Source organism: Erythrolamprus reginae, chromosome 7, assembly GCF_031021105.1.
Source record: "Erythrolamprus reginae isolate rEryReg1 chromosome 7, rEryReg1.hap1, whole genome shotgun sequence".
NCBI classification, from domain to species: domain Eukaryota; kingdom Metazoa; phylum Chordata; class Lepidosauria; order Squamata; family Dipsadidae; genus Erythrolamprus; species Erythrolamprus reginae.
This window is the reverse complement of record NC_091956.1, coordinates 59713896-59739844: the sequence shown is the minus strand read 5'-3', so window position 1 is coordinate 59739844 and position 25949 is coordinate 59713896. Positions and strand designations below refer to the sequence as shown.

Sequence of the window (25949 nt, the reverse complement as noted above, 5' to 3'; positions counted from 1 at the left end):
CTTCCAATTTGCTTTGCAGTCCAGTAAATAGAGTGAGATTTGTGAAGAAGACGGAAAATATTTCTTTTCCTTATCCAAATATTTATGGAGATTTTCAGTAATTCAGACATCAAATGGAGGGTCTCCATGCATCTCCTACCTTACATTTATTTTGGAAATCCAATATTCAAATAAATTCATCAAAGATAAAATGTGGGGTATGAGAAATTAGTGGGCCGGTAATATAATCAGTTTTAATTGCAGTTAAGATATATGCTTAGTCTTATGTTACATTGTCGTGCCACTTCCTGATGTCTAGAATAATGGCCCTTCTATACTCTATACTATATAGTTACCTGCTTATTTGTAACTGGAGTTTTTTTAACCTTCACTTCCCTTTTCTAACAATACTGTTTTAATAGTAGTTGCAAATAAGACCTTGTGTATGTCAGTCCCAAAAAACTACAAAGGAGGCATAAATAGAATAGAATGAGTAGAATAGAATGTTATTGGCCAAGTGTGATTGGACACACAAGGAATTTGTCTTGGTGCACAAATAATTTAGTTTTAGCAACACATGTATAATCTTAGGCTAGACTCAAAATATATAGACTAGAAAACTAAGAACATGCTGTTTTTGACAAGGTCCTTTAAATCTGGTCAGACTATGGCAGAGGTCTTCAATCTTGGCAACTTTAAGACTTTTGGACTTCAACTCCCATAATTCTCCAGCCAGCTATGCTGGCTGGAGAATTCTGGGAATTGAAGTCCACAAGTCTTAAAGTTGCCAAGTTTGGGGACCCTTGGATTATGGCCTCAGAACTCTGTACAGCTTCAACAGCCCCTTCTTAACCTGTTGGAGTCATCTCTTAAATCGAACTCTACAGTTTCCTGACAATTCTGAGTTAAGAAAAATATATGATCCAAAATAGCTGTACTGTAATTAAAACCAAGTAACCCACCCAAACTTAGCCTGTCTAGATATGTGATATAATCAGGGATGGGTTCCTACCAGTGCGGTCTGGGGAGGGGAGGCACGCTCCAGTAGTGGCGCGCTGATGATGCAATTTTGACAAAACGGCTCCTGTGCTCTCTTTTCTGGTCTGTGCATGCTGCCATATTTATTTTGTAATTTTTCAACTCTCTGAGCATGTGCAGACATAAAATCATCCCTCTGAACATGGGGGAAAGAAAAATTGCACCAGGGGGTGTGTGCAATGTGCACTGGTAGGAGAAGGTAAGAAGAACCTGCCCCTGGATATAATCCACCTATTTTGTGAACCTCAGTCACTTGCCCCAAAAGTTAAATCTAGCCCTTGGTTGTCAAGGTTATCCAACTGGTTCCTGATTTAAATAAATATATCTAACTTAATACTATTTCTGGTTAAATAGAAAATACAGTGGTCCCTTGATTTTCCCGAGGGATATGTTTATTTATTTATTTATTGATTAGATTTGTATGCCGCCCCTCTCCGTAGACTCGTTCCAAGACTGCCTGCAAAAGTCAAATTTCCGCAAAGTAGAGATGCTCCCTTCCTTCCTTCCTTCCTTCCTTCCTTCCTTCCTTCCTTCCTTCCTTCCTTCAGCTCCCTCCTCCATTCCTGGTTTTACTTACCCGCAGGGGCAATGGGGCAGCAAGCTGGGGGCTTTGCTGCGCTTGCTACGAGCATCTCGCATGGCAGCGGGGGCAGCCCTGGTACTCAGAGTTAGGGCAGGGGAAGGGAAAGCTCAAGGCAAGAGGGATCCAGGCCAGGACTCAAAGCCGGGATTCCAGGCCAGTCAGCTGGGAGGTCGGACGCTACTTGTCACTGGTCGAGCTGGTAGCGACAGCAGTACAAGGCTTCGCCCACCCATCCGGATGCCGCCATTTGGGTTCTTTTACCTTCTGCACATGCTGTCGCTACCAGCTCTCCGACCACTGTCAGGTATGCGTGTACCAAGAGCATTTCACCCCTGCCCTGGCTTCCTTTTCAGTAGAAGAGCAGTCAGACATTTTCTGAGTTGGACATTATAGGGAATTGGAAAGAAAGCACACCTAGTTTCTCATTAGCCAAATAAATAATACATGCCTTTCTTGTGCTTGGCAGCTGACTCATTAGCGAAGGAGGTCTCTTGGGAGCTTCCATCTTTGCAACCAAACACTTGTCAGCAATCCCCCAGTTTTAAGAGCTGGAGAGAGAGAAAGAACTGCTAGCTAACTGCTGGAATGAAACTTCATACACTGTATCTCTTCATCCTCAAAGGGAAGAGGGTTAGTCATTCATTCCTCTTGCCTAAGAACTATCGGTTTATTTTAGTTTGTCAGGATAGTTATCCCACTAGGAGATGGTGATTCATTTCAGGATTCAAAAGACATATATTTGTTGCCAAATTATAAATGACTAATATTCACGTGGCAGTTATACATTTTTCTTATCATTAAATTTGGGTGGCTTTCTGTGCCTTTCCCTTTTGCTAATTTTTAACAATACAGTGTTCCCTCGATTTTCGCCGGGGATGCGTTCCGGGACCGCCCGCGAAAGTCGAATTTCCACGAAATAGAGATGCGGAAGTAAATACACCATTTTTGGCTATGAATAGTATTACAAGCCTTCCCTTAACACTCTAAACCCCTAAATTACCATTTCCCATTCCCTTAACAACTATTTATTCACCATTATTACTGGTACTCACCTTTGAATAAGACAATTAGTGATCCTGATATTTATAAACATAATTATTTATTAACAATAATTATTTTTTTGTTATTTGCAAAAAATTATTAGTTTGGTGATGACGTATGACGTCATTGGGCGGGGGAAAAACGTGGTATAGAAAAAAAACCCACAAAGTATTTTTTAATTAATATTTTTTGAAAAAACATGGTATAGGCTATTCGCGAAGTTCGAACCCGCGAAAATCGAGGGAACACTGTATTATGGAATTAATTTGTGAATGTTTAATAATTGAACAAATGATAGCAGAATTTTCTTTTTGGAAATAAAGAATATAACTAGTTTCTGAGAAGTTAAGGGGGAGGAAGTAGTTGGTCCTCTACAGTGAAATGTACTGATATTGAAAACGTTCCCTTTTAGACTGAAATATTGCAATTTCATGCTACCACTTTTCTGTAACAAGATGGGATCTAGAATAATAGGGCTAAGGCGAGAATCCTGTTCTACTTTAACATGTTGTGGGACATGTTGTCCCAGCAACACTTACAATTGGACCTGCTTAATGGGGCTGCTGGGAATTTAAGTTCAGCATTTGGAGTATGTGGGTTGTTTATTACTGATTCCGATAAACAACTGAGAAAATGAAGGTCTATGTTCTTATTTCATGATTCCTGTATGCTAATTGTTAATTATGCCACATATCAAAATAGTTTGTCCAACCTAATACTCTTTATAATTTTTGGAACTATTTGTCAGAATTACTAACTGACTGGTTTCATATAGGGCATTGTGCTCTACATATACAGGCTAGACAGACTATAAATTATATACGTATCAGAATACTATTAGCTGATTTAATTCATATAAAAGTTTTTTTTCAGGATAAAAGCTCTTTACAACTGTTTTCTATATAACTACTATATAAACTAATAGCAGAATATGAATTATTTTTAATATTTATATATTTATTTATTTATTTATTTATTGGATTTGTATGCCGCCCCTCTCCAGAGACTCGGGGTGGCTAACAGCGACATATATTTGTTATATTATTGTTAAACTAATTTCTTATAAACAGCCTTCTGGGAAAATTATTTTTAATGTTCAACACTTGTTTTATCAGTAAACTGTGGAAATGTTTTCTTCTTTCTTGTCTGTAACAAAGTGCCTAAACACATATATAGCAACACATCATTTGTCCCAAACAAGTGATTGTTAGAGATCAGATTCCTAAACCTTTAAATTCTAGTGTACAAGCTTTGCTCAAGATCTGATTTGTAATATTTGAGTTCAAGCTTTTACCATATAAGAAATAAATAAACTCACCCAATATTTTACTCTTGGCATAAATTTGCAAATTATGGCAAATCATATAGATCAATTACCATTAGATTTACAGCACATTATTTTCTAAAGCATCAATATTTAGATTTTCTAACTCATGTTTTTTAATTATCAGTTTTGTAATAAAGATCACTAAAAGGATGCTGCATGAACATAATTTTATTTTCCTTCTAGTATACAAGAGGAACCGTAAAAGACTTCTCTGGATTTGATGCCAGAGCTGATGCTGAAGCTCTTCGCAAGGCAATGAAAGGCTTGGGTAAGAAGACACCAAATAATGCCCCATTGAAACTATTCCCTACATACAGTTACTATTGTGTGAAAAGGCTTGTGAACTCTCCATAATCATCTCTGTCCTTCCTGTCTACTGTGCATTTGGGCTCAAATTTCAGTAGCAGTGAATCTCCATTGTGTAGGCTTTCTAATGATCTACGATCAGGAACTAATTAGTTCAGGGAATGTTAAGAAATAAAGTTAGCTTCCTGTTGCAGTGTGAACATATGTTAGATAGATGAGAGTAAAATAATGTCCAAGGATGTTGGATTGTTTCTCTTTACAGGAATCTGATTGCATGTGAGATAAAATTGAAAATAAACCTTAAAATGTTCTACTGACAGGATCAGAAATATATCAGTGAGGTCTTTTTATGCTTTGTTTTGACATTATTTTCATTGGTATTTGCATAAGCAGGCATTAATAGCAAAAGCACTTAGACTTATATACTGCTTCACAATGCTTTACAGCCCACTCTTAAGTAGTTTGTTAATGACCTTTAAAGTCCTTCATGGCATTGGACCAGAATACCTCCGGGACCGCCTTCTACTGCATGAATCCCAACGGCCGATAAGGTCCCACAGAGTTGGCCTTCTCCAGGTCCCATCGACCAAACAATGTCGTTTGGTGGGCCCCTGGGGAAGAGCCTTCTCTGTGGTGGCCCCGGCTCTCTGGAATCAACTCCCCCCGGAGATTAGAACGGCCCCCACCGTCCTTGTCTTTCACAAGTTACTCAAGACCCACCTATATCGCCAGGCATGGGGGAATTAAGACATCTCCCCCAGGCTTTCTTATATTTTATGTTTGGTATATATGTGTTGTATGGTTTTTAAATTGTTGGGGGGTTTTTAATGTAATTTTATTATTAGATTTGTTCCATTGTTATACTGTTTTTATTATTGTTGTGAGCCGCCCCGAGTCTTCGGAGAGGGGCGGCATACAAATCTAATAAATTGAATTGAATAGTTTACAGAGTCAGCATATATCCCCTTCCCAACAATCTGGCTCCTCATATTTCCAACTTTTGGAAGGATGGATGGCTGAGTCAGCCTTGAGCCAGTCAGGATGACACATTGAGAAAACAGTAATTAGAATGGGAAGGGACCATTTAGGCTATGGAAACAAATCCTTTATATGGTCCAATAATCCAAATTAAAGCATTGCCAATTTCTTCAGTATCTCTTCATAGTCCCCTTGTTGCCACTGTTGCTGTTTGGACATGTTCTAGTCCAGTGATGGCGAACCTATGGCACAGGTGACACGTGGAGACATATCTCCTGGCACAAGAGCCGTTGCCCTCGCTCAGCTCCAACACGCACGTTTGGGACAGCCAGCTGATTTTTTACTCACACAGAGGCTCAGGGAGGGCATTTTTGGCTTCCAGAGAGCCTCTGGGGTATTTGGGGGAGGGTGTTTTTTCCTTCCCCCAGCTCCAGGAAAGCTTTTGGAGCCTGGAGAGGGCAAAACACAAGCTTACTGGGCCCACCAGAATGTAGGAAACAGGCCGTTTCCGGCCTCCAGAGGGCCTCCAGGGGGTGGAGGAAGCTGTTCTTGCCTTCCCCAGGCATTGAATTATGGGCGTGGGTGTCAGAAATAGGCGATATATTACAGCCCTTGTGGACTATAATAAATCATTTCTGGAGGTGATGGATTAAAAAAGAGAATTTGCTATCAAACAAGGTTTCTTTTTATTATAAAAGTAGAAAAAATAAAATATGCCATAGGAGGCAAATAAAATGCGTCTTCACATCATGGCAGCTAACAAAGAACAGAACAGTACAATATGGAGAATCTCAGGAGGACGGATGTGATGCATGAATGATGTGGCAGGATTTTACATCATAATAGGAGGAGTTAATAAAACACACACAGAGTTAACTATTTAATTACTTAATAGCTCTGAATGTCTCTGGGGCTGTCAATACTCAGCGTGACAGTGGGCACTTGTACATGTGCGATAGCGTGTGCGTACTCTCTTTCGGCACCCAAGAAAATAAGGGTTCGCCATCACTATTCTAGTCTTTCTGAATTATTAAATGGCACTGTCTAAAATTTTACATAGATATATAGAAATAGTAATTAGACTTATATATCACTTCATAGTGTTTTACAGCACTCTCTGGCCCATTTACAATGGCAACATATTGCCTAAACAAGTGTTTCTCAACCTTGGTAACTGGAAGATATCTGGACTTCAACTCCCAGAATTCCCCAGCCAGCATTTGCTGGCTGGGGAATTCTGGGAGTTGAAGTCCAGATATCTTCCAGTTGCCAAGGTTGAGAAACACTGGCCTAAACAATCTGGCTCTGCATTTTACCAACCTCAAAAGGATGAAAGGATGAGTCAACTTTGAGCCCCATCAGGATCAAATGCGAGCTTGTGGGCAGAGTCTGCAATACTGCATTCTAACCCCTGTGTCACCAGGGCTCCTTAGATATACTATAATTAGTATATGTAACAATTAGTACTCATATTTGTAACTATTAATCTTTATATTACAACATTATTTCAATTGTACTATGTAGAATGTCTATCAGGATTCTTAATTATTCAGGTTATGGTTGTCCCCAAAGAACTGAAAAAGCTTCTTGGATGAGAAAGAAGGGGGGAAAAAACCCAGTTGCCTTTTGGAAAAATCATCTTTGAGATACTATGTAAAATCTTCTTCAGGACAATAGAATTGTTGTTTCAGTGTTTAGGTTTTTTTTTAACTGGAGTTCCTGAAAAGTTAATGACTATCTCAGTATCTTTAACTTTTAATGATGCAAAAGAAATATTGACTTAACTTTATCTTAACTTTTATTAATGCAAAACAAAGTCTGAAGTCCAGATAGTGAATAGGAAACAGATGTTTTATTCAAACTTGTTGATTTATAATGTCAAGTTCAAGCATCCAGAATCACTTGAGGATAGTCTTCAAAAGAAGCTTTATGGCTTCGTTGCAAGAAAGCTTGCAGATTAACTGCATTTCCTTGGGAATGGTTAGATAAGGCTTTGGGAATTCTAGGGGAGGTCAGACCTGTGCTGCTTCCTGTAGTTCAAGAACTCCAAGCTTGGCCCCCTGTTAATACCTCTCTTCAGTCTAATAGTTTCCACTACATATACAGGTAGTCCCCGACTTACGATGTAAGCCAAGTTTGGTGTAAGTCAGAATATTCTGATTTACACTAATATTCCGATTTACACGGCGGCGGCGGCGGCGGCTTCTAAGCAACCAACAGTCGGCGAAGCCTTCTGCTGAACGTTTGGGCAAGGGGATCTCCGCGGTGGGCGTCCTCGGAGAATACAGCAATGCAGTGCTGAGAAGGACCGGCTTCAAGGGACCAACAGCCGGTCCTTCTCAGTGCTGCGTTGCTGTAGCCTCAGAGGCTTCCCACCGCGGAGATCCCCTCGCCCGCATGGAGGCAGCGGCGGCGGCAGCCTCGGAGGCTGCAGCAACGCATCGCCGAGAAGAACCGGCTGTTGGTCCCTTGAAGCCGGTCCTTCTCGGTGCTGCGTTGCTGTAGCCTCCGAGGCTGCCCACCGCGGAGATCCCCTCGCCCAAATGGAGGCAGCGGTGGCGGCAGCAACACAGCACCAAGAAGAACCAGCTGTTGGTCCCTTGAAGCTGGTCTTTCTTGGCGCTGTGTTGCTGTAGCCTCCGAGGCCGTTCACCGTGGAGAGCCCCTCGCCTGAACAGAGGCGGCGGCGGTGGTGGCAGCCTCGGCGGCTGCAGCAGCACAACACTGAGAAGTCCCTTGAAGCCGCCACCGCCTCTGTTTGGGCGAGGGGATCTCTGCGGGGTCTCTGAAGCCGCCGCCCACCGCGGAGATCCCTTCGCCCGAATGGAGGAGGTGGTGGTGGCTTCGAAACTGTCCCCAGGTCATCGTAACGACGAAACGTCGAATGTTGTGGATGACGTAACCTGGGGACTACCTGTAGTGACTTAGTCTCCAAGAAATATTGAGGCAAATTGTGGTTGAAATGTGGAGGAAACATTTACATGAAAGTGTTTGCTAATCAATAATGCTTGCTTATTCAAATCCAGTTAGCTGTGCAGTCTTGTTCAAAGTTTTATTTTTTATTTTTTTATTTTTAAATGATGGCACATGCACATGCCTCCTAGTGTAAAAGTTGTCACATAGTTAAATTCAATTGACTACCTAATTATGTGGTGTCATTCAGAATTACTTCAAGTTCTACTGCAAATGTTTGCTATTTTTGCTTTTAAGAGATGATTAGGCAGTGGATTTGAAAAGAAGCGTAAGACTTGATAATTATTCTCAATCATCCACAGAAATTTGTTAAAAAACAATGCCTGAAAAAAAGTGATAGGGTGGATATGTACATTAACTCATAAACTATTGCTGTTCTTTCAGTGAGTGATTTTATTTTAACTTGCATAATTTAAGGAACTGATGAAGATCCAATCTTGAAGATTCTAACAGGCAGAAGCAACGCTCAACGCCAGGAAATTGCAGCACAATTTAAAACTCTTTTTGGCCGGGTAAGGAGGTGATTCTACTTGTGCTTTTTCATATTACAGATATTTCACAATGATTAATGTTTTTGGCTGGCTGATTAATTACTTGTTTATTTCTCTTACTCTTCACTCATGTGTGTATGCGCGCTTGTGCACACACATAGTATGCATACATAGAATACACAGAATACACATAACTCTATACATTTATATGGAAATGCACAATAAATAAGGCAAGGTCCAGATCAGTCATGGTGAACCCATGTCACGGGTGCCGCAGGTGGTACATGGAGCCATACCTGCTGGCACGCAAACCATTTATTAATTGATTTATTGTTTTATTGATTGATTGATTGATTGATTTGATTTGTATGCCGCCCCTCTCCGTAGACTCGGGGCGGCTAACAACAATGATAAAAAACAGCATGTAACAATCCAATAATAAAACAAATAAAACCCCTTATTATAAAACCAAACATACACACAAACATACCATGCATAATTTGTAATGGCCTAGGGGGAAGGAATATCTCAACTCCCCCATGCCTGGCGGCATAAGTGAGTCTTGAGTAGTTTACGAAAGACAGGGAGGGTGGGGGCAGTTCTAATCTCCGGGGGGGGGTTGGTTCCAGAGGGCCGGGGCCGCCACAGAGAAGGCTCTTCCCCTGGGGCCCCCCAAATGACATTACCCTAGCTCAGCTCCAATGTGTATGTGCATGCTGGCCAGCTGATTTTTGGCTCACTTGGAGTCTCTTGGAGGGCGTTTTTGGTTTCCGGAATGTCTCCGGGGGGATGGGAGAGAGCATTTTTGCCTCTGGAGCCTGAAGAGGGCAAAAAACAGGCTCACCAAAGGTTGGGAAGTGGGCTGTTTTAGGCCTCCAGAAGGCCTCCGGGTGAGCAGGGGAGACCATTTTTGCTGTCCCCAAACATTGAAATATGGATATGGGCACTCATGTATGCATGATAGAATACACAAATGCACTTTTGGCACCCGAGGGAAAAAAGATTCGCCATCACTGGTCTAGATGGTATTGATATGCATTTCTCATTAATTATTCTTTCTTCCTTCTGTCATTTAGGATTTAGTTGATGACTTTAAATCGGAACTTACAGGCAAACTGGAGACACTCGTGGTTTCCCTGATGCGACCTGAACATATTTATGATGCACATGCAGTAAAACATGCCATTAAGGTAAAATGAACAGCACAACTTTAGATTAAAAAGTTAGTTTATCTAGAATGGAATTTTTCCTTTTAATTCCGAAGTTAACAGCTATGATAATGGATCTGTTTTATTACAATATTAGTTTTCATGGTCATAAAATTTGTTTGTTGGTTTGTTTGACTTCTATGTCGCCCTTTTCAAACGATTTGAAATTTACTTTCAAATTAACAGATTTTAGCATTACTTGTGGGCTTGAATAAGAGTATTGTTATAAAATATATATAATTTTGAGGGAACAATGCACCTTTCAAATTACATTTGTGATTGAATTTCAGTTTATGCTTCTTTGTATCTATTGGGTGATTTTTAAGCAGCTGCTTATAACTGTTTTGTACTAATTAAATATACTGTAGACAAAAAAGTAAGGGGCAGAGGAAATCTATGGGTAGGCCAGGAATCAGCTAAATGCTTACAGAAAAGGCAAACTGTATTTGAAGATAATAGACAACTTTTATCTGGGAGTGAGAGAGAGAGAGAAACACAAACAGATACAGCCAGCATGTAGGACCCACGAAATTGAAAAAAGAAAGAAAAGAGTTTGGAAAAGAGTGACAGTTGCTCAGTGCCCAGAGAATTGATCAAAAAGAGAGAATAAAACAGCAAATAAAACTGAATGGGAAAAAGTATCTTTGGAAGGGAGGATTAGACACATGGACTATATTTACATATTGCTGCAAATCAATGTTTGGTTAAATTTTTAATATTCCCAGTAGCAAAAGTAAAATGTGTGATAAGGAATTGACTAAGCATATAAGTGTATAAATGTACACTGAACGAATCAGCAGTATTGATGCTACCCATTCAGAGGAATAAATTCACAAATAGGAGAAACACTACTCTCCCCATCTCTTAAGAGGGAAGATGCTCATTGGATAGTTGTTATTTGATGGTTGGATAAATTTTTTTTTTGATAAAAGTGGAATGAAATGGTGTATAAGCACACCTGAAAAAAATCATTTCATACGGAAACTTTTTGTTACAATCCCAATTATTAAAGGCTCATAATATCAAGAGACATCTATTTGATTAATTCAACTGAATTCTCTTTGCAAGATAATTATGACTATCACCACATAATATATGCCATCTTCTTTGTTATCTTTTTCCCTACTTAACAGATATTTCAGCCCTCTCTCATAAAATATTCAATCTTCCCTGACCTAATTCTTTTGACTGTCCCTTTTAGATTACATAATGAAATTTTTTGTAATGTGCAAGCCATTGATAATTAATAAATACAGTGTTCCCTCAGTTTTCGCGGGGGATGCGTTCCGAGACCGCCCGCGAAAGTTGAATTTCCGCGAAGTAGAGATGCGGAAGTAAATACACTATTTTTGGCTATGAACAGTATCACAAGCCTTCCGTTAACACTTTAACCCCCTAAATTACCATTTCCTATTCCCTTAGCAACCATTTAGATTATTACTCACCATGTTTATTAAAGTTTATTAAAAATATTTATTAAAGGCGGATGAAAGTTTGGCGATGACATATGACGCCATCGGGCGGGAAAATCCTTGTTATAGGGGAAAAAACCTCAAAGTATTTTTTAATTAATATTTTTGAAAAACCGTGGTATAGACTTTTCACAAAGTTCGAACCCGCGAAAATCGAGGGAACACTGTACTTTTTTTGCTGTCATTCAATTTGAGCATGTGAATCAAAAATATTACTCCATGGAACCCTGTGATAGTAGGTAATTTCGTTACCAATACAAAAATCCCTGTGTAATATTGTAACTAAATATTGATTTTAAATGCTAATATTTGAAAAGAGATAGATACAGTTTAATTTGCTGAGTCAGTGGAAACCCCCCCTGACACTTAGGATCTGATTCAAGTGACAACATCAGTAAGGTGCTGGACAGAAGAAAGAAGATAAGTAGGTTGGGAAATCAGGTTATTTTTTCTTCCTCTTCGCTCCCACGGAAGCAGCAGCTGGGAACTTGGAAAGGAATTTTATGGCAGTCACTCTGTTAGTTATTAAAAATGCACTGTTAATTTCATATTGATTGCACAGTGACTATACCTTTTAAATCTAGACAAGCAGCCATTGACTATTTCTCCCAGACGGTTCAATTGCACTAGGTTTCTCCCCCCCCCCCACTTCTGGGACTAGAACAATACATTTGTCAGGAAGTTTCCATCTGGAGAAATCATGATCCATCTCTTTGTAAGTGTAGGTCCATGATGGCATAGTTTAAGAATAATTCCTGTATGTAGTACTAATCTGAATGTAGCTCTTTGCATTCTATTTGTGTATACATTTTTAAAAGATTTATACAGACTGGAATGCCAAACATGTTCAAATCAGAGGTGCGTTCTCCCGGTTTGGAATGGTTCTATGGAACCCGTAGTAACTTGGCGGCATGGGTTGTTCGAAATAGCAGCGACCTAGGCCTGCCTGGCACTGCCATCTTGTTTTTTGCTTCTGCGCATGCACAGAAGCTGGGGTTGTTTTTAGCACTGCCCATGCACATGTGCATCATGTCAAGGAGCAAACTAGCAGCAAAGAAACTCAGAACCCACCTGTTCTGCTGAGCTCTCGGCACAAGCTCCAAATTAAATGCAAAGGTAGAAAAAGCAGACACACACACGTGAAAAGTCAAGAACACTGTCTTTATCCAAAGAAAAATAGAAGCAAAACACCTTTTTGGTAGTCAAAGGGCTCACCTTCAAAGCAAACAGACTTGAATGCGGTGAAAAAAACAAGAAACAAACACAAATCAATTAACAAGTAGCTGTGAAGATGTCACAGCTACTCTCCTTCAAACGTTTTCAAACTCACACGTTTGACTATGGTTTAAGTTCAGAGTCCTGATATCAAAGCACAGAGAGTCCTTGGAGAATCCGGAGAGTAAAGCCACTTCCACTGTCACGAACGGATAAACTTCCACACTTCTGCAGCCAAAACGCTGCCAATTTAACGGCAGTCCCGATTAGTTGAACCACACCCAACCACAGGTGAAACTCCCTTATCTCCTGAAGTATTTCCGCAGCTGCTCCTTCCTAGTCATTGCCCTGTGTCTGCGTACATCAATGAATGCCTCTTCATCAGAGTCCAGCGAAAATAAGGAGGAGGATGAATTGCTCCCCTAATGGGCTGCCTGCCATGACCCCCTCTGAGGGTCCCATTTCACAGTCACTCCCTGCTTCCAATGAAGCAGTCAGCAGTAAAACAGGCCTCTGACACTGGGAGGATTCACCCACATCCACCCCCACAGTCCTTGGGGCAGGAGCTGGCCCAGAGCCAACCACAACACCGCCCCTGGTTCAGATATACAAAGATGGTTTTACTACTTACTGAAAAAGTATGACAACTAAATGTTCAAATGTTCTAAAACCAGCCCTGGTTTATATTTAATTATAATAACAAAAGTCTATTTTTGTTAAACATTTGTTAATTTATGTAACATTTTATTAATTATAGTAACACAATTCTAATACTGCCAAAAGTTTTTAATTTTTTTCTTATTTATTCCAAGAGTTGGCAGAGGAAAGACAAGCAATCTGAACTTTTCTGAGCTGAAAAAAAATGCTTAGCAAAATCTGTTGGACAAAAGGACTGCCTTACAGGAATTCAATTTTCAGCAATGTGCCTTGCCACATTTCCTGTATGACTCATTTGGAATCTCTATCGTTTGCCCCACCCTTATGGATCATATGGTTAGGCATTCTTGAACATTATGGATTTATTTGAAATACACCACTCAAAAAACTAAAGGGATCACTTAAACAACCCAATATAGCTCCAAGTAAATCAAACTTCTGTGAAATCAAACTGTCCACTTAGGAAGCAACACCGATTGAACATCAGTTTCACATGCTGTTGTGCACATTCAACTTTGTACAGAACAAAGTATTCAATGAGAATATTTCATTCACTCAGATCTTGGATGTGTTATTTGAGTGTTCCCTTTATTTTTTTTGAGCAGTATATATTGGAGTTATGCTACTATTTCTTTACATTGTGGTATTGCAGCATAAAAGTCTACGAGTCTACGGAGAGGGGCGGCATACAAATCTAATAAATAAATGAATAAATAAAAAGCAGAAGTGTAGAAAGAACTGTAAGTCAGATTGTTACTACTGTACTAAGAAAAATAATACGATTTCATGAACTCATTACATTGGTTTCAGGGGGCAGGAACTGATGAACAAGTCTTGACTGAAATTTTTGCATCTCGGACACCTGCTGAAATCCGGAATATAAATCAAGTTTATCAGGAAGGTAATTTTGGGTGTGGAATTGTGTGACATGTTTCTTGAGTGGAAAATTTGTGGACGTTTAGCTCTTTTAGCCAATTTTCTCAATACAATATATTCTGTACAGGAATAAGTGCTTGTGCCATTCTGAAATCTAAAATGACTGGCCTTTGAATGAAGTGTAAACACTTAGTCATGTATAATTCTTAACAACTGGATTTTTAAAAATAATTACATTCAAATTTTGTTTAATAATGCATGTGGATTTTTTTTTTTTTGCAGAATATGGAGCTGATTTAGAAGATCATGTAACATCAGATACCTCTGGCTACTATCAGCGAATGTTGGTAGTTCTTCTACAAGTAAGCTCCTAAGATTGAAATCAAATAAATGGTTCAGAAATTGACCTACTCTTATATTAACTTGTGTTCCTTGGATATTTGGGATTGGATTTTGGAAAAGTACTGCAGGCTACTAGGCTTTGTTGAGGAAGAAGAAAGGAAGGCTAGGTGAATGGATAGAGGTGGTTTGAAAGTCACATGCCTCTCTGGAGCTGCAAGATAACTAACCTGATGTATCTTTCTTTTCCAAATTATGACTAAAGTAAATACCATGGATGCAATGATAAATTTTGTTAATTATCTCTAGTCTTGAGTTCACTTCTATCTTTCTGTCCTTTTGGATATACATCTTCTAGTTCTGCATTTTTAACAGCACTACGGGTATTAGTTTGGGGCGCTTTGCCATAGGATAAATTTGTTCAAGTTAGCATTGTATTGTGTACAGGAATCGCATGGGCTATGTGCATATGTTAGGAAGAAAGGAAGGAAGGAACGAGAGAGAGAGGGAAGGAAGGAAAGAAAGAAAGAAAGAATCCAGATATAGAAGACTTGACCGTAACGTTATAACCACAGATTTTTAAATAATCTAATTATAGTCTTGATTCACAGAGTCATAAATCATTTTCTTGTACTCCAATTAGGGTAATAGAGACCCTGATGGCCAGATTAAAGAAAGCCTAATTGAGGAAGATGCTCAGGTAGGTAAAGATTCATTGTTTCTGTTTCACCTAAAATGGCATAAGAAGACATCAGGACATAAGAAAATAATAAATTTCATGTGATTGAACAAGCTTCATTCTAGCATAGAAAAGATACTGGCATTTTTTTTTCAAATATACATACATGCATATGTACATACAAACATACATTGGGAATCATACTGAAGTGGGCAAAAGAATGAATGCAAAAATACTAGTTATGTTAAAGATGGTTCAAAAGTCCTCTGGTGAACTCATTATCTAACATTGAACACTTATTTAAGACAAGTTGGCGGGCCCCAGGGGAAGAGCCTTCTCTGTGGCGGCCCCGACTCTCTGGAACCAACTCCCCCCCAGAGATTAGAACTGCCCCTACTCTCCCTGCCTTCCGTAAACTCCTTAAAACCCACCTTTGCCGTCAGGCATGGGGGAACTGAAACACCTCCCCCGGGCATGTACAATTTATGCATGGTATGTTTGTGTGTGTGCTTGTTAGTAAATGGGGTTCTTTTAAAACTTTTTTAAATATTTTAAATTTATTTGGATTTGTTACGATTTGTTATATTTTGCTGTGAGCCGACCCGAGACCGCGGAGAAGGACGGCATACAAATCTAAATAATAAATAAATAATAAATAAATAAGTGTTGTCTTTACAACCCTTGGTTTTATGTCAGTGTTTCCCAACCTGGGCAACTTGAAGATATTTGGACTTCAACTCTCAGAATTCTCCAGCCAGCAAATGCTGGCTGGGGAATTCTGGGAGTTGAAGTCCAGATATCTTCAAGTTGCCCAGGTTGGGAAACCCTGTTTTATGTAGAACACAGACCAATCTTTCTATTTCTTTTCATTAATAGCAATGAACTTCCTTTTTTATTCTAACAGGAGCTGTTTAGAGCTGGGGAACTGAAATGGGGAACAGATGAAGAAAAATTTATCACCATTCTGGGAACTCGAAGTGTATCTCATTTAAGGAAGGGTGAGTAGTACTAAGAAGAGCAGTAATGGGTGTTTTTAATAATGACTTAAATAAATATGTAGATGTACACTAAGCTAGAATGTTATTTTTGAATATTTACATTTTCCCCTTTTGTAGACAACTTAATTGTCCTGCCCATAGGTTGAGGATGTTTAAATACGTGTTTTCTAAGCTTGTTTGAAGAAACTAAAAGTCATATGTAATCATCAAAATGTAGATACTATATTTACTTCTCTTTTGTTCTTTCAGTTTTTGACAAATACATGACTATTTCTGGTTTTCAAATTGAAGAAACAATTGATCGCGAAACATCTGGTGCACTTGAAAAGCTGCTTCTGGCAATTGGTAATGTATTGTTGTTGCTTACAACAGTGATAAAAACAATATATAATGACAAATCTAACAGTTAGAATCTAAAATAACAATAATACATTTTAAAAGTCTAAAAAACAAGGAACCCCAATATATAAAAACATACATACAGTCATATCATGCACAAAAACTACATAGGCAGGGGGAGATGTTTCAGTTCCCCCACGCATGACGACAGAGGTGGGTTTTAAGGAGTTTATGAAAGGCAAGGAGGGTGGAGGCAGTTCTAATCTCTGGCGGGAGCTGATTCCAGAGGGTCGGAGCCACCACAGAGAAGGCTCTTCCCCCCGGGTCCCGCCAGATGACATTGTATAGTTCTATTCTTGATGAATCTTAAGCTTGTGTACACTAGGCCTGTGTTATCTATCAACATAGGTTCTATTAGCTAAGTGGGTGGCCTCAAATCACCTCAGGACAGTGTTGTAGGAGAAGTTTCGTGTCAGTTTTTTTTCCTGTAGCTCTGACTAAAGAACTTCCAGGCTGGGTGGTTTATGGATTGCTGACATTATACTCCAAAGCTGCCCTCACTGGAAGACCTTCACACAAGCTACAGAGTTTTTGGACTGTGCAGCTGCATTGCATACATCCGTTCTGTTGCTCTGTGAGTTATATATATGGTACAAAACACCTTATTGCTGAGCAGCTGTAAAATGGATGGTCATACCATACAAGGTGCCACCCACAGTCTGGCTTGATTAGTGGTGTTTGGCTGTGTATGCTCCAGATATGTTTTGGAACAAATGTGCTCCAAAGCACAGCTAATTCCCCCAAGTATTTGATGACCCCTAAGCAGTGCCACCATTTTTGCCTCGAGATTGCTCAAATGAAGCCCCTTTAATTGTGAAGATCTGCTTAGTCACCAGTTATCCAGTCAATGGTGGAGGCTGGTGGCACGGCCATGTTAGCTAGGAACTTTTGGAAGTTCTTAGCTGAGTGACCCATATAAAATGACAAACCAACCTAAAGTTCCCTGAAAAGCTGTGGGTTGGTGATAACCATGTTGCTACAGGTAGCTCTGCCGGCTCTCCTTTTTTTTGGTCATTTACTGTACATGTATACTGTACATCCAAACTAGACTGTATTGTTTTTCTGTGTCATATAATGCAGTATATGTGGGTATATGCATATTAATGGGCTTATGAATGTGTATTGGAGCTGGTGACACTTTGAGAGCTGTATGCAATAAAATTTCATTTTAATGTATGCCAATTAGTGTATATTTAAAATGACAATAAAGTTAGTGTAAATCTAATATCTTCAGACATGGGAAGCTGAACAACAGAAGACGGAGTATGGGGGGAAAGGGAAGGGAGGAGAAGTAATTTGAAAGTATAGCAGCTTGCCAAAAATAAAGATGAAGAATGCTAGTAAGTAAGTCAGAATGTAGTATTCTGTTAAATTGGCACTCCTTATCTCCCAAAAACATATTTAACTGGTTTGTCCCTGCCATGAATTGGAAATGCATTTATATTAAACTTCCTAATAGTACAAAGTATTTATGGTACAATTCCTTTAGGCCCTTCAGTTAAACGAAGAACTAAATTTTGTTTTCTTTAAGAAAATCCAGTGTCAAATATTGCACTATACTTCTGATCAAAGAATTGTTAAGGGTTGTTTCTGTTACATTCCCAGTAGATAATATTGTATGCTAGAAATCGTGGATCAAATAATTTATTGTAAATACTTATTTATTTATTGTATTTACCATATTTATATGCTGCTCATTCCAAAGCGGACTCAGAGCTGCTAACAAGTGGGATAAATACAATAAGAGAAAAATACAATCAAAATACATAATAAAATCAGTAATATAATAAAACAATAAAATAATATCCAAAAAAGAACCATACAAACAAAGCAGTCTGCCGGAAAAGCCAGGCCTTAACGGCTTTCTGGAAGACTGGTAGGGAGGAAAATCTCTGGGTGCAGTTGATTCCATAGGGTTGGAGCTGCCACAGAGAAGGCTCTTCTCTGAAAACTACTTTGCAGTGTTTAGGGGAATAAATGTCATTTGTATAGCTGTTTGTCATCTGATGAAGTAATGTTTAAATATTTTGTGATTCAAATTGACTGTTTTTCTTCTAGTGAAGTGTGTTCGAAGTGTTCCTGCCTATTTTGCTGAATGTCTCTATTATGCAATGAAAGTAAGTATTTATCCTTTTTAAATAAAAGCAAACATCCTCAAGCACTAATATTTAAACAATCTTACATTGACAATATCTAAGTTGCTTTCTTGAACACAAATATTTTCACTTCTTGTTATTCCATGTATGTATATTTATTCAGAAATAAGGCTGATTGGGTCCAATTTCAGCCTATTACTCCCCATTCCTTTCTTCTATTCCTATATCTCTTCTTCTATTCTTTCATTGATATGTTCTATTACTATATCTTCTTTTCTATTATTTCTTAGATATATTTTAGTATGAGTATCTCCTCTATAACCTTCATCATGTATTTTACTATGTGTATATAGATATATACCCACTAAAACCCTCATTGTGTATTGGACAAAATAAATAAATAAATAAAAATAAATTCCAGCCCTTAACAGCCTCCAAACACTGCAAGAGAGAGCATTGTAACTGATATAAGCAGCTCAGTGCCATCAGCATATTGATATCTTATTTATTTATTTATTGGATTTATATGCCGCCACTCTCCAAAGACCCTCTATCTAAGTCTATGGTGGTGGATTATCTCAATGAAAGCATTAGTAAAGGATGATGGTTACAATTACCTAGGCATATTAGAAGCAGATAGCATCTTGAATAGAAAAGTCAAAGAATCAACACAAAAGGAATACATCAGGGGGTTCCTCAAAATATTAAAATCAAAGCTGAATAAACCATTAATATGTGATGCGCTATTCAGCTGGAATCATCAACTGGACTTTGGCTGAACTGGAAAACCTGGACCGGAAAATGCACAAACTTTTGAATATATATCATGCTTTACATCCATAAAGTGATATCAATAGGTTGTACCTGCCAAGAAAAATAGGAGGTAGAGAGCTATTGCAAAATCCATTAAACCGTAGAAGAAGAAAAATGAAGTTTGAATGATTATGTGAACCAAAGTATAGGAAAATTGATGCAGGCTGTGAAAACTGAGAACATTATAAAAACTACAGAAACAAAGGCAGAATATAAGGAAAAACAGATTAAATAGATGGAATACCAAAGCTTTGCATGGACAACATTTGAAAAACATTGGAGGAAAATGTGATGACAACCTTAAAGTGGCTTAAAATGGGAAACAGAAGGTTTAATACTTGCTGCTCATCAACAAGCACTACAAACTGATGCCATGAAAGCGAAGATACAAAAACCCACTGACAATCCAAACTGCTGACTTTTCAGCAACAAAGTTGAAACTGTTTCACAATATGTGAGTGTAGAAAAATCGCACAATTTTTTTTACAAAGCTAGACATGATCAAGTTGCTAAATTAGTCCACTGGTCATTATGTAAAAAATGTTACATATCTGTATCTGAAAAGTAATGGGAGCACGAAGTGGAAAAAATTACTGAAAATGAGACATTGAAAATCTTGTGGGACATGAAGAACTGGAAAAAACTACCAAATATCACGATCTAGCCATCAAAACTACATGGCTATGGATGAAACATGTAAAAGTGATACTCATTGTCATCGGGGGAACTTGGTACTATGTCCAAGAATTTCACAAAACTCATCAATAAATTGCAGCTTCCTGTAATAACACCCCGGAACTGCAAAACACTAGGAGCATCATATATTTTAAGAAGAAACTTGGTTCATACCTAGGATGCTGGCAGCAACCTGCATTAATCATTATAGCACCAGTCAGTGCTATTTGTGACACTTTTTAAAATGTTCAGTGACTGAGTTTCACATTTAATGAATAAAAGATATAATAATAATAGCCTTTATTGTCATTGTACATAATGTATGCAACAAAATTTTATGAGGGTAATTGAAGGCAAACTGCCCTCCCCTAGTGGGTCGACCTCTAGGAAGGCACAGTATGCCATAATTGCCACATGAAAATGAAGCAACGAAGAGAATTTTCTCTCAATGAGACGACCTCGAATGTATCAAGATCTCTCCTTTTATTGTATTTTACTTTTCCTGACATGTGGTACAGAATAACCAATTCGCGAACGCCACATACATTAAGCCATCCTCCAACTACCATTCACTCATGCACTGTATAAGCAACCTCCTTGTGACTTCCCTATAGATAATTAACGGAAGCTCCATTCATTGCCTTTTCCTGGATTGTGTGTTTACTGGTGATTAGCAAAGGAATGAGAGTAAGGCATATATTTCCTTATATGGAAGTTAGCTATAGGTTTTCTTCATGCTGTATATCAAGTTAATTATTTTCCACGTGGTCATGGATTCTGCAGGATGCTTACTCAGCCTGGACTTTGCTTCCTTTCATAGAGGAAGAATTAAGGTTTTATACAGCACCCATTTGGGCTAAAACATCACCCTCCAGCAATATTCCATTCCAAATCTCAGTGCCTAAAAACCTATGATTACAACAGGTAATGACCCTATTCAAGGTTAGGAAAAGAGGTCATTATGTCTAACAGTTTAAGAACCTTTGTTATTAAAGCAATAAAATAAAAAATGAATTGTTCCTCTTTTATACATCATGCTAAGTCATTGTTAATCATGCCAAGTCATTGTTTAGTTTTAATTGTGGTTTGTTCAATAACTGGTTTTGTCTCAGTGGCTCCAGCAGAAAGAATTAAGTAAAATGGAAATTGGTGGAATTACTGCCCAGCGCTCTTAATCGATTGCTTATCTTTGTTTTACTAGGGAGCAGGCACGGATGATGATACATTGATCAGAATTATGGTTTCAAGGAGTGAAAAAGATCTACTTGATATCAGGCAGGCATTCAGAAGGGATTTTGCAAAAAGTTTGCACCATGTAATTCAGGTAAATTTTACCTTAACCATGATTATTAATTCCCATTATTTGTAAACAGAAAATACTGCTGCTTCATGTTATAGTTTTCTTAAAGAGTATGTATATATTACAGGCTGCTAAGCTTTGAGTTGTTTCTGCTTAGAAGAATTTTGTTTTATTATTTATATGTAAAATGTATGTCCCACTCTTCTTCTAGGACAGTGATGGCGAATTTATGGCATGGGTGCCACAGGTGGCACGCGGAGCCATATCTGCTGGCACACGAGCCATTGCCCTAGCTCAGTGTGTATATGTGTGCCAACCAGCTGATTTTTAGCTTGCACAGAGCCTCTGGGAGGGCATTTTTGGCTTCCGAAGAGCCTCCGGGGGCATGGACAAGGGCATTTTTACCCTTCACCGGGTCCAGGGAAACCTTTGGAGCCTATGGAGGGTGAAACACGAGCCCACTGGGCCCATCAGAAGTTGAGAAATACAGTGGTACCTTGTCTTACGAATGCCTCTTCTAACGAACTTTTTGAGATACGAACCTGGTGTTTAAGATTTTTTTTACCTCTTCTTCCGAACTATTTTCACCTTACGAATACAAGCCGCTGCTGTTGTGATGAAGCGGTTTCTTTTTTTTTCTTTTTTGAAGAAAGAAAAGGGAGGGGCGGCTTGGAGAGGGAGAGTTTGCGTTAACAAAGCTAGGAGAACGGAGTGCTTGCAGAGGCACTGAAAGGGAGTCTTTTGAAGAAAGAATAGTGAGGGACGCCCCCTTGCCTTTCTTCCTTCCCACTCACCCTTTAGCCTAGCCTTGCTTCTTCCACCCGCCCCCTTTCGCTGCTCCTCCCTGCCCTCTGTTCACCTCCCTTCTAAAGTTTGGGATTTTCCTGAAGGATTTGCACGCATTATTTGCTTTTACATTGATTCCTGTGGGAAACATTGTTTCATCTTACGAACTTTTCACCTTACGAACCTTGTCCTGGAACCAATTAAGTTTGTAAGACAAGGTATCACTGTATGCTGTTTCAGGCCTCCAGAGGGCCTCCGGGGGATGGGTAAGCTGTTTTCGCCCTCGCTAGGCATTGAATTATGGGTGTGGGCACTCGTGCATGTCCGATAGCACAGACGCACACTCTTTCAGCACCCAAGGGGGAAAAAATCTGTCCATCACTGTTCTAGGAGCTCAAGATTTATATCCACCACAACTCTATGGCATTGAAGGCTGACATAGTGATTGCTTCCAAATCACCTAATTAGCTTCTATGGCTTCTATAGATGAGGGTAACCTTGAATCTGACACACCAATCATTCCCCCTTAGCTTACCTACATACTCATTCTTGTGTAGACATTTTATCAAGGGCAACAGCATGTTTTTTTTGTTAGGACATATCATTGACTACTAATAGTATTTATAGATAGTGTTGATTTTGCAGCTATAGATTTCTGATGAACAAAAATGCTTTATTTAATAGTATGTGTATATCATATGATTAGAGAATACAGTGTTCCCTCGATTTTCGTGGGTTCGAACTTCGCGAAAAGTCTATACCACGGTTTTTCAAAAATATTAATTAAAAAATACTTTGCGGGGTTTTTCCCTATACCACGGTTTTTCCCGCCCGATGATGTCATATGTCATTGCCAAACTTTCATCTGACTTTAATAAATATTTTTTTAATAAACTTTAATAAATAAACATGGTGAGTAATGATCCAAATGGTTGCTAAGGGAATGGGAAATTGTAATTCAGGGGTTTAAAGTGTTATGGGAAGGCTTGTGATACTGTTCATAGCCAAAAATAGTGTTTACTTCCGCATCTCTACTTCGCGGAAATTCAACTTTCGCGGGCAGTCTCAGAACGCATCCCCCGCGAAAATCGAGGGAATACTGTAGTCATACAAATAGCGATACTAGAAAAACAGTCCTTTTTTGAGAATATATGAACTTATTGTTGGTTGATCCTTTATAGAAAGATACATCTGGTGACTACAGGAATGGGCTTCTGCTGCTGTGTGGAGGAGAAGACTAGTGAAATCTACAGTAACACAGAGGACACAATTTCAAATCCTGCCTTGTGCCTTTTCCCAGTTGTATGGCATTTAGATAGATCTGCATTCTTGTTTGTATCCATGCTGGCCTTTTTTATGCCAGAAGCAATGTACTGTCACATATTATGATGCTTCTTTTTGCACTGCCTTGCTTTACGTAGCATTATTTTCTTTACCGGGGAAGTTATGTTGTTTCGTGCATTTATTTTACATAATTGAAATTTAAAATCAGTGGGAAAAATATTGGTTCCAATATTTCATGCGTACATTCCTTATTGAAAAAAAAATGGACAAAAGTGCCTTTAAGTAAATGTGTTTTTATTTTTAAAATCAAAAGGCAGAAATCTGGGGTGCTTCTAAGCAAAAGTTTTTATTATGCAATTAGATCTTACTAAAGTTTCACAGTGGGATCAGGTGACACCCATTTCCTGGAAGAACTGACCCGAGTTTTCCATGGCTGTTTCTGACTGTTTTCCTCGCAGAAGAAGAAAAACTATAATAATTGCACACTGTTTTTTGAGAGAATAGTGTTGATAGCTGACTAAGAACGTTCCTCCATTTCAGCAAAAGTGAGAGTAAAAATACATTCCAAGAAACAAAACCCAGTTTCCTCTTAGCTAAACTTGCACAATATATCTTGCACTTTTTACTCATTTAAAGAACATTTCTGCTAATAGATTTAAAATTGTGAGCTATGCATTAACTGTCCTCATCTAATGTGATTTTGGTACAATTAAAATGTTTATCACCTACTCAATGGCTAAGTTGTCTCTATGGTACTCTGGGGACCAATAAAAGGAATGCAGCTAGGCGCGCTGTGAATACATCGGTTTACTTAAGCTTAAAAAATGTTTTCCACCTTGTTGGATCTTTCTTTAACCATTAGAAATCTTTATTCACAATCTCTGGGTCTTTTTGTAATTTTAGTGTAGGTTTTTTGTATGCTTACATTCTCCTGAAGATTAGAAACATTTTGGAAATGCACCAATATTGAATAATATGCCTTGATATTAGAAACATAGAAACATAGAAGACTGACGGCAGAAAAAGACCTCATGGTCCATCTAGTCTGCCCTTATACTATTTCCTGTATTTTATCTTACAATGGATATATGTTTATCCCAGGCATGTTTAAATTCAGTTACTGTGGATTGACCAACCACGTCTGCTGGAAGTTTGTTCCAAGGATCTACTACTCTTTCAGTAAAATAATATTTTCTCACGTTGCTTTTGATCTTTCCCCCAACTAACTTCAGATTGTGTCCCCTTGTTCTTGTGTTCACTTTCCTATTAAATACACTTCCCTCCTGAACCTTATTTAACCCTTTAACATATTTAAATGTTTCCATCATGTCCCCCCATTTTCCTTCTGTCCTCCAGACTATACAGATTGAGTTCGTTAAGTCTTTCCTGATACGTTTTATGCTTAAGACCTTCCACCATTCTTGTAGCCCGTCTTTGGACCCGTTCAATTTTGTCAATATCTTTTTTTAGGTGAGGTCTCCAGAACTGAACACAGTATTCTAAATGTGGTCTTACCAGCGCTCTATATAAGGGGATCACAATCTCCCTCTTCCTGCTTGTTATACCTCTAGCTATGCAGCCAAGCCTCCTACTTGCTTTTCCTACCGCCCAACCACACTGCTCACCCATTTTGAGACTGTCAGAAATCACTACTAATTACAGAATTAGTAATTACTAATCACTACAGAAATCACTAATCATTATTTCAAGAAAATTATGTAGAACACAAACATACATACTGAGGGTTATGTTAATAAATAATTGATATTCCTGCTTTAATAAACAGTGTAAAATATCTCTGTAAATGCAAAGGAAAAGAAGGGCACTGGTTCACTGTTGTGTTCACATGCCACAAAGCTAAAAAACTACTGCTATGTGAGGATAAAGGATTACTGTTAATAGTACATAGTTTCTCTCCTATTGCCAATATTAATGCTATTATGTTGAAGGATGTGGTGAGAATATTATTATGTGCTTCAATTAGGAATCAACTTTAAATTCAGTTAAGAAAGGGAACATTTTTAACTTCTTCAAGCAGGAGTGACAGTTTCTCATTTTGTGTATAATCCTTATGTGATTTATTTTATTCTTTATCCTAACCTTTTGCCAGATAATGGAAGATGTAATCTTTTATCCTGCCGTTTTCTTGAGCAATAGAATAAAGAAGGACTAGAGACAGACTGATTAGCAAATGCAGAGTAGCCTGAAACACTACATTTGGCTACAAATTAGATGGGAGACTCCTTGTATAACTCTGTTATTATATTTTGCAAAATACAGTGGTACCTCATCTTATGAACGCCTCTTCTAACAACTTTTCAAGATACGAACCCGGTGTTTAAGATTTTTTTGCCTCTTCTTCCGAACTATTTTCATCTTACGAACGCAAGCAGCTGCTGCTGGGATGAAGGGGTTTCTTTCCCCCCCCTTTTTTGA

The 25949-nt window shown here is 38.6% G+C and overlaps 1 protein-coding gene across 2 annotated transcripts in view; it reads left to right on the top strand.

Annotated features, from left to right (window-relative positions):
* The window catches only part of ANXA5 (annexin A5), a 29586-nt gene extending 5345 nt beyond the window's left edge, over nucleotides 1-24241 (top strand). For both annotated transcript variants that reach the window (XM_070757654.1, XM_070757655.1), the window contains exons 3-13: nucleotides 4152-4236; nucleotides 8643-8737; nucleotides 9793-9906; nucleotides 14079-14169; nucleotides 14427-14506; nucleotides 15127-15183; nucleotides 16067-16160; nucleotides 16410-16505; nucleotides 18618-18676; nucleotides 21345-21467; nucleotides 23411-24241. In XM_070757654.1, the coding sequence (XP_070613755.1) occupies nucleotides 4152-4236; nucleotides 8643-8737; nucleotides 9793-9906; nucleotides 14079-14169; nucleotides 14427-14506; nucleotides 15127-15183; nucleotides 16067-16160; nucleotides 16410-16505; nucleotides 18618-18676; nucleotides 21345-21467; nucleotides 23411-23470 (954 nt within the window). In that variant the 3' untranslated portion in view covers nucleotides 23471-24241. The remainder of the gene's footprint in view (nucleotides 1-4151; nucleotides 4237-8642; nucleotides 8738-9792; nucleotides 9907-14078; nucleotides 14170-14426; nucleotides 14507-15126; nucleotides 15184-16066; nucleotides 16161-16409; nucleotides 16506-18617; nucleotides 18677-21344; nucleotides 21468-23410) is intronic.
* The last annotated feature ends 1708 nt before the right edge of the window (nucleotides 24242-25949 follow it).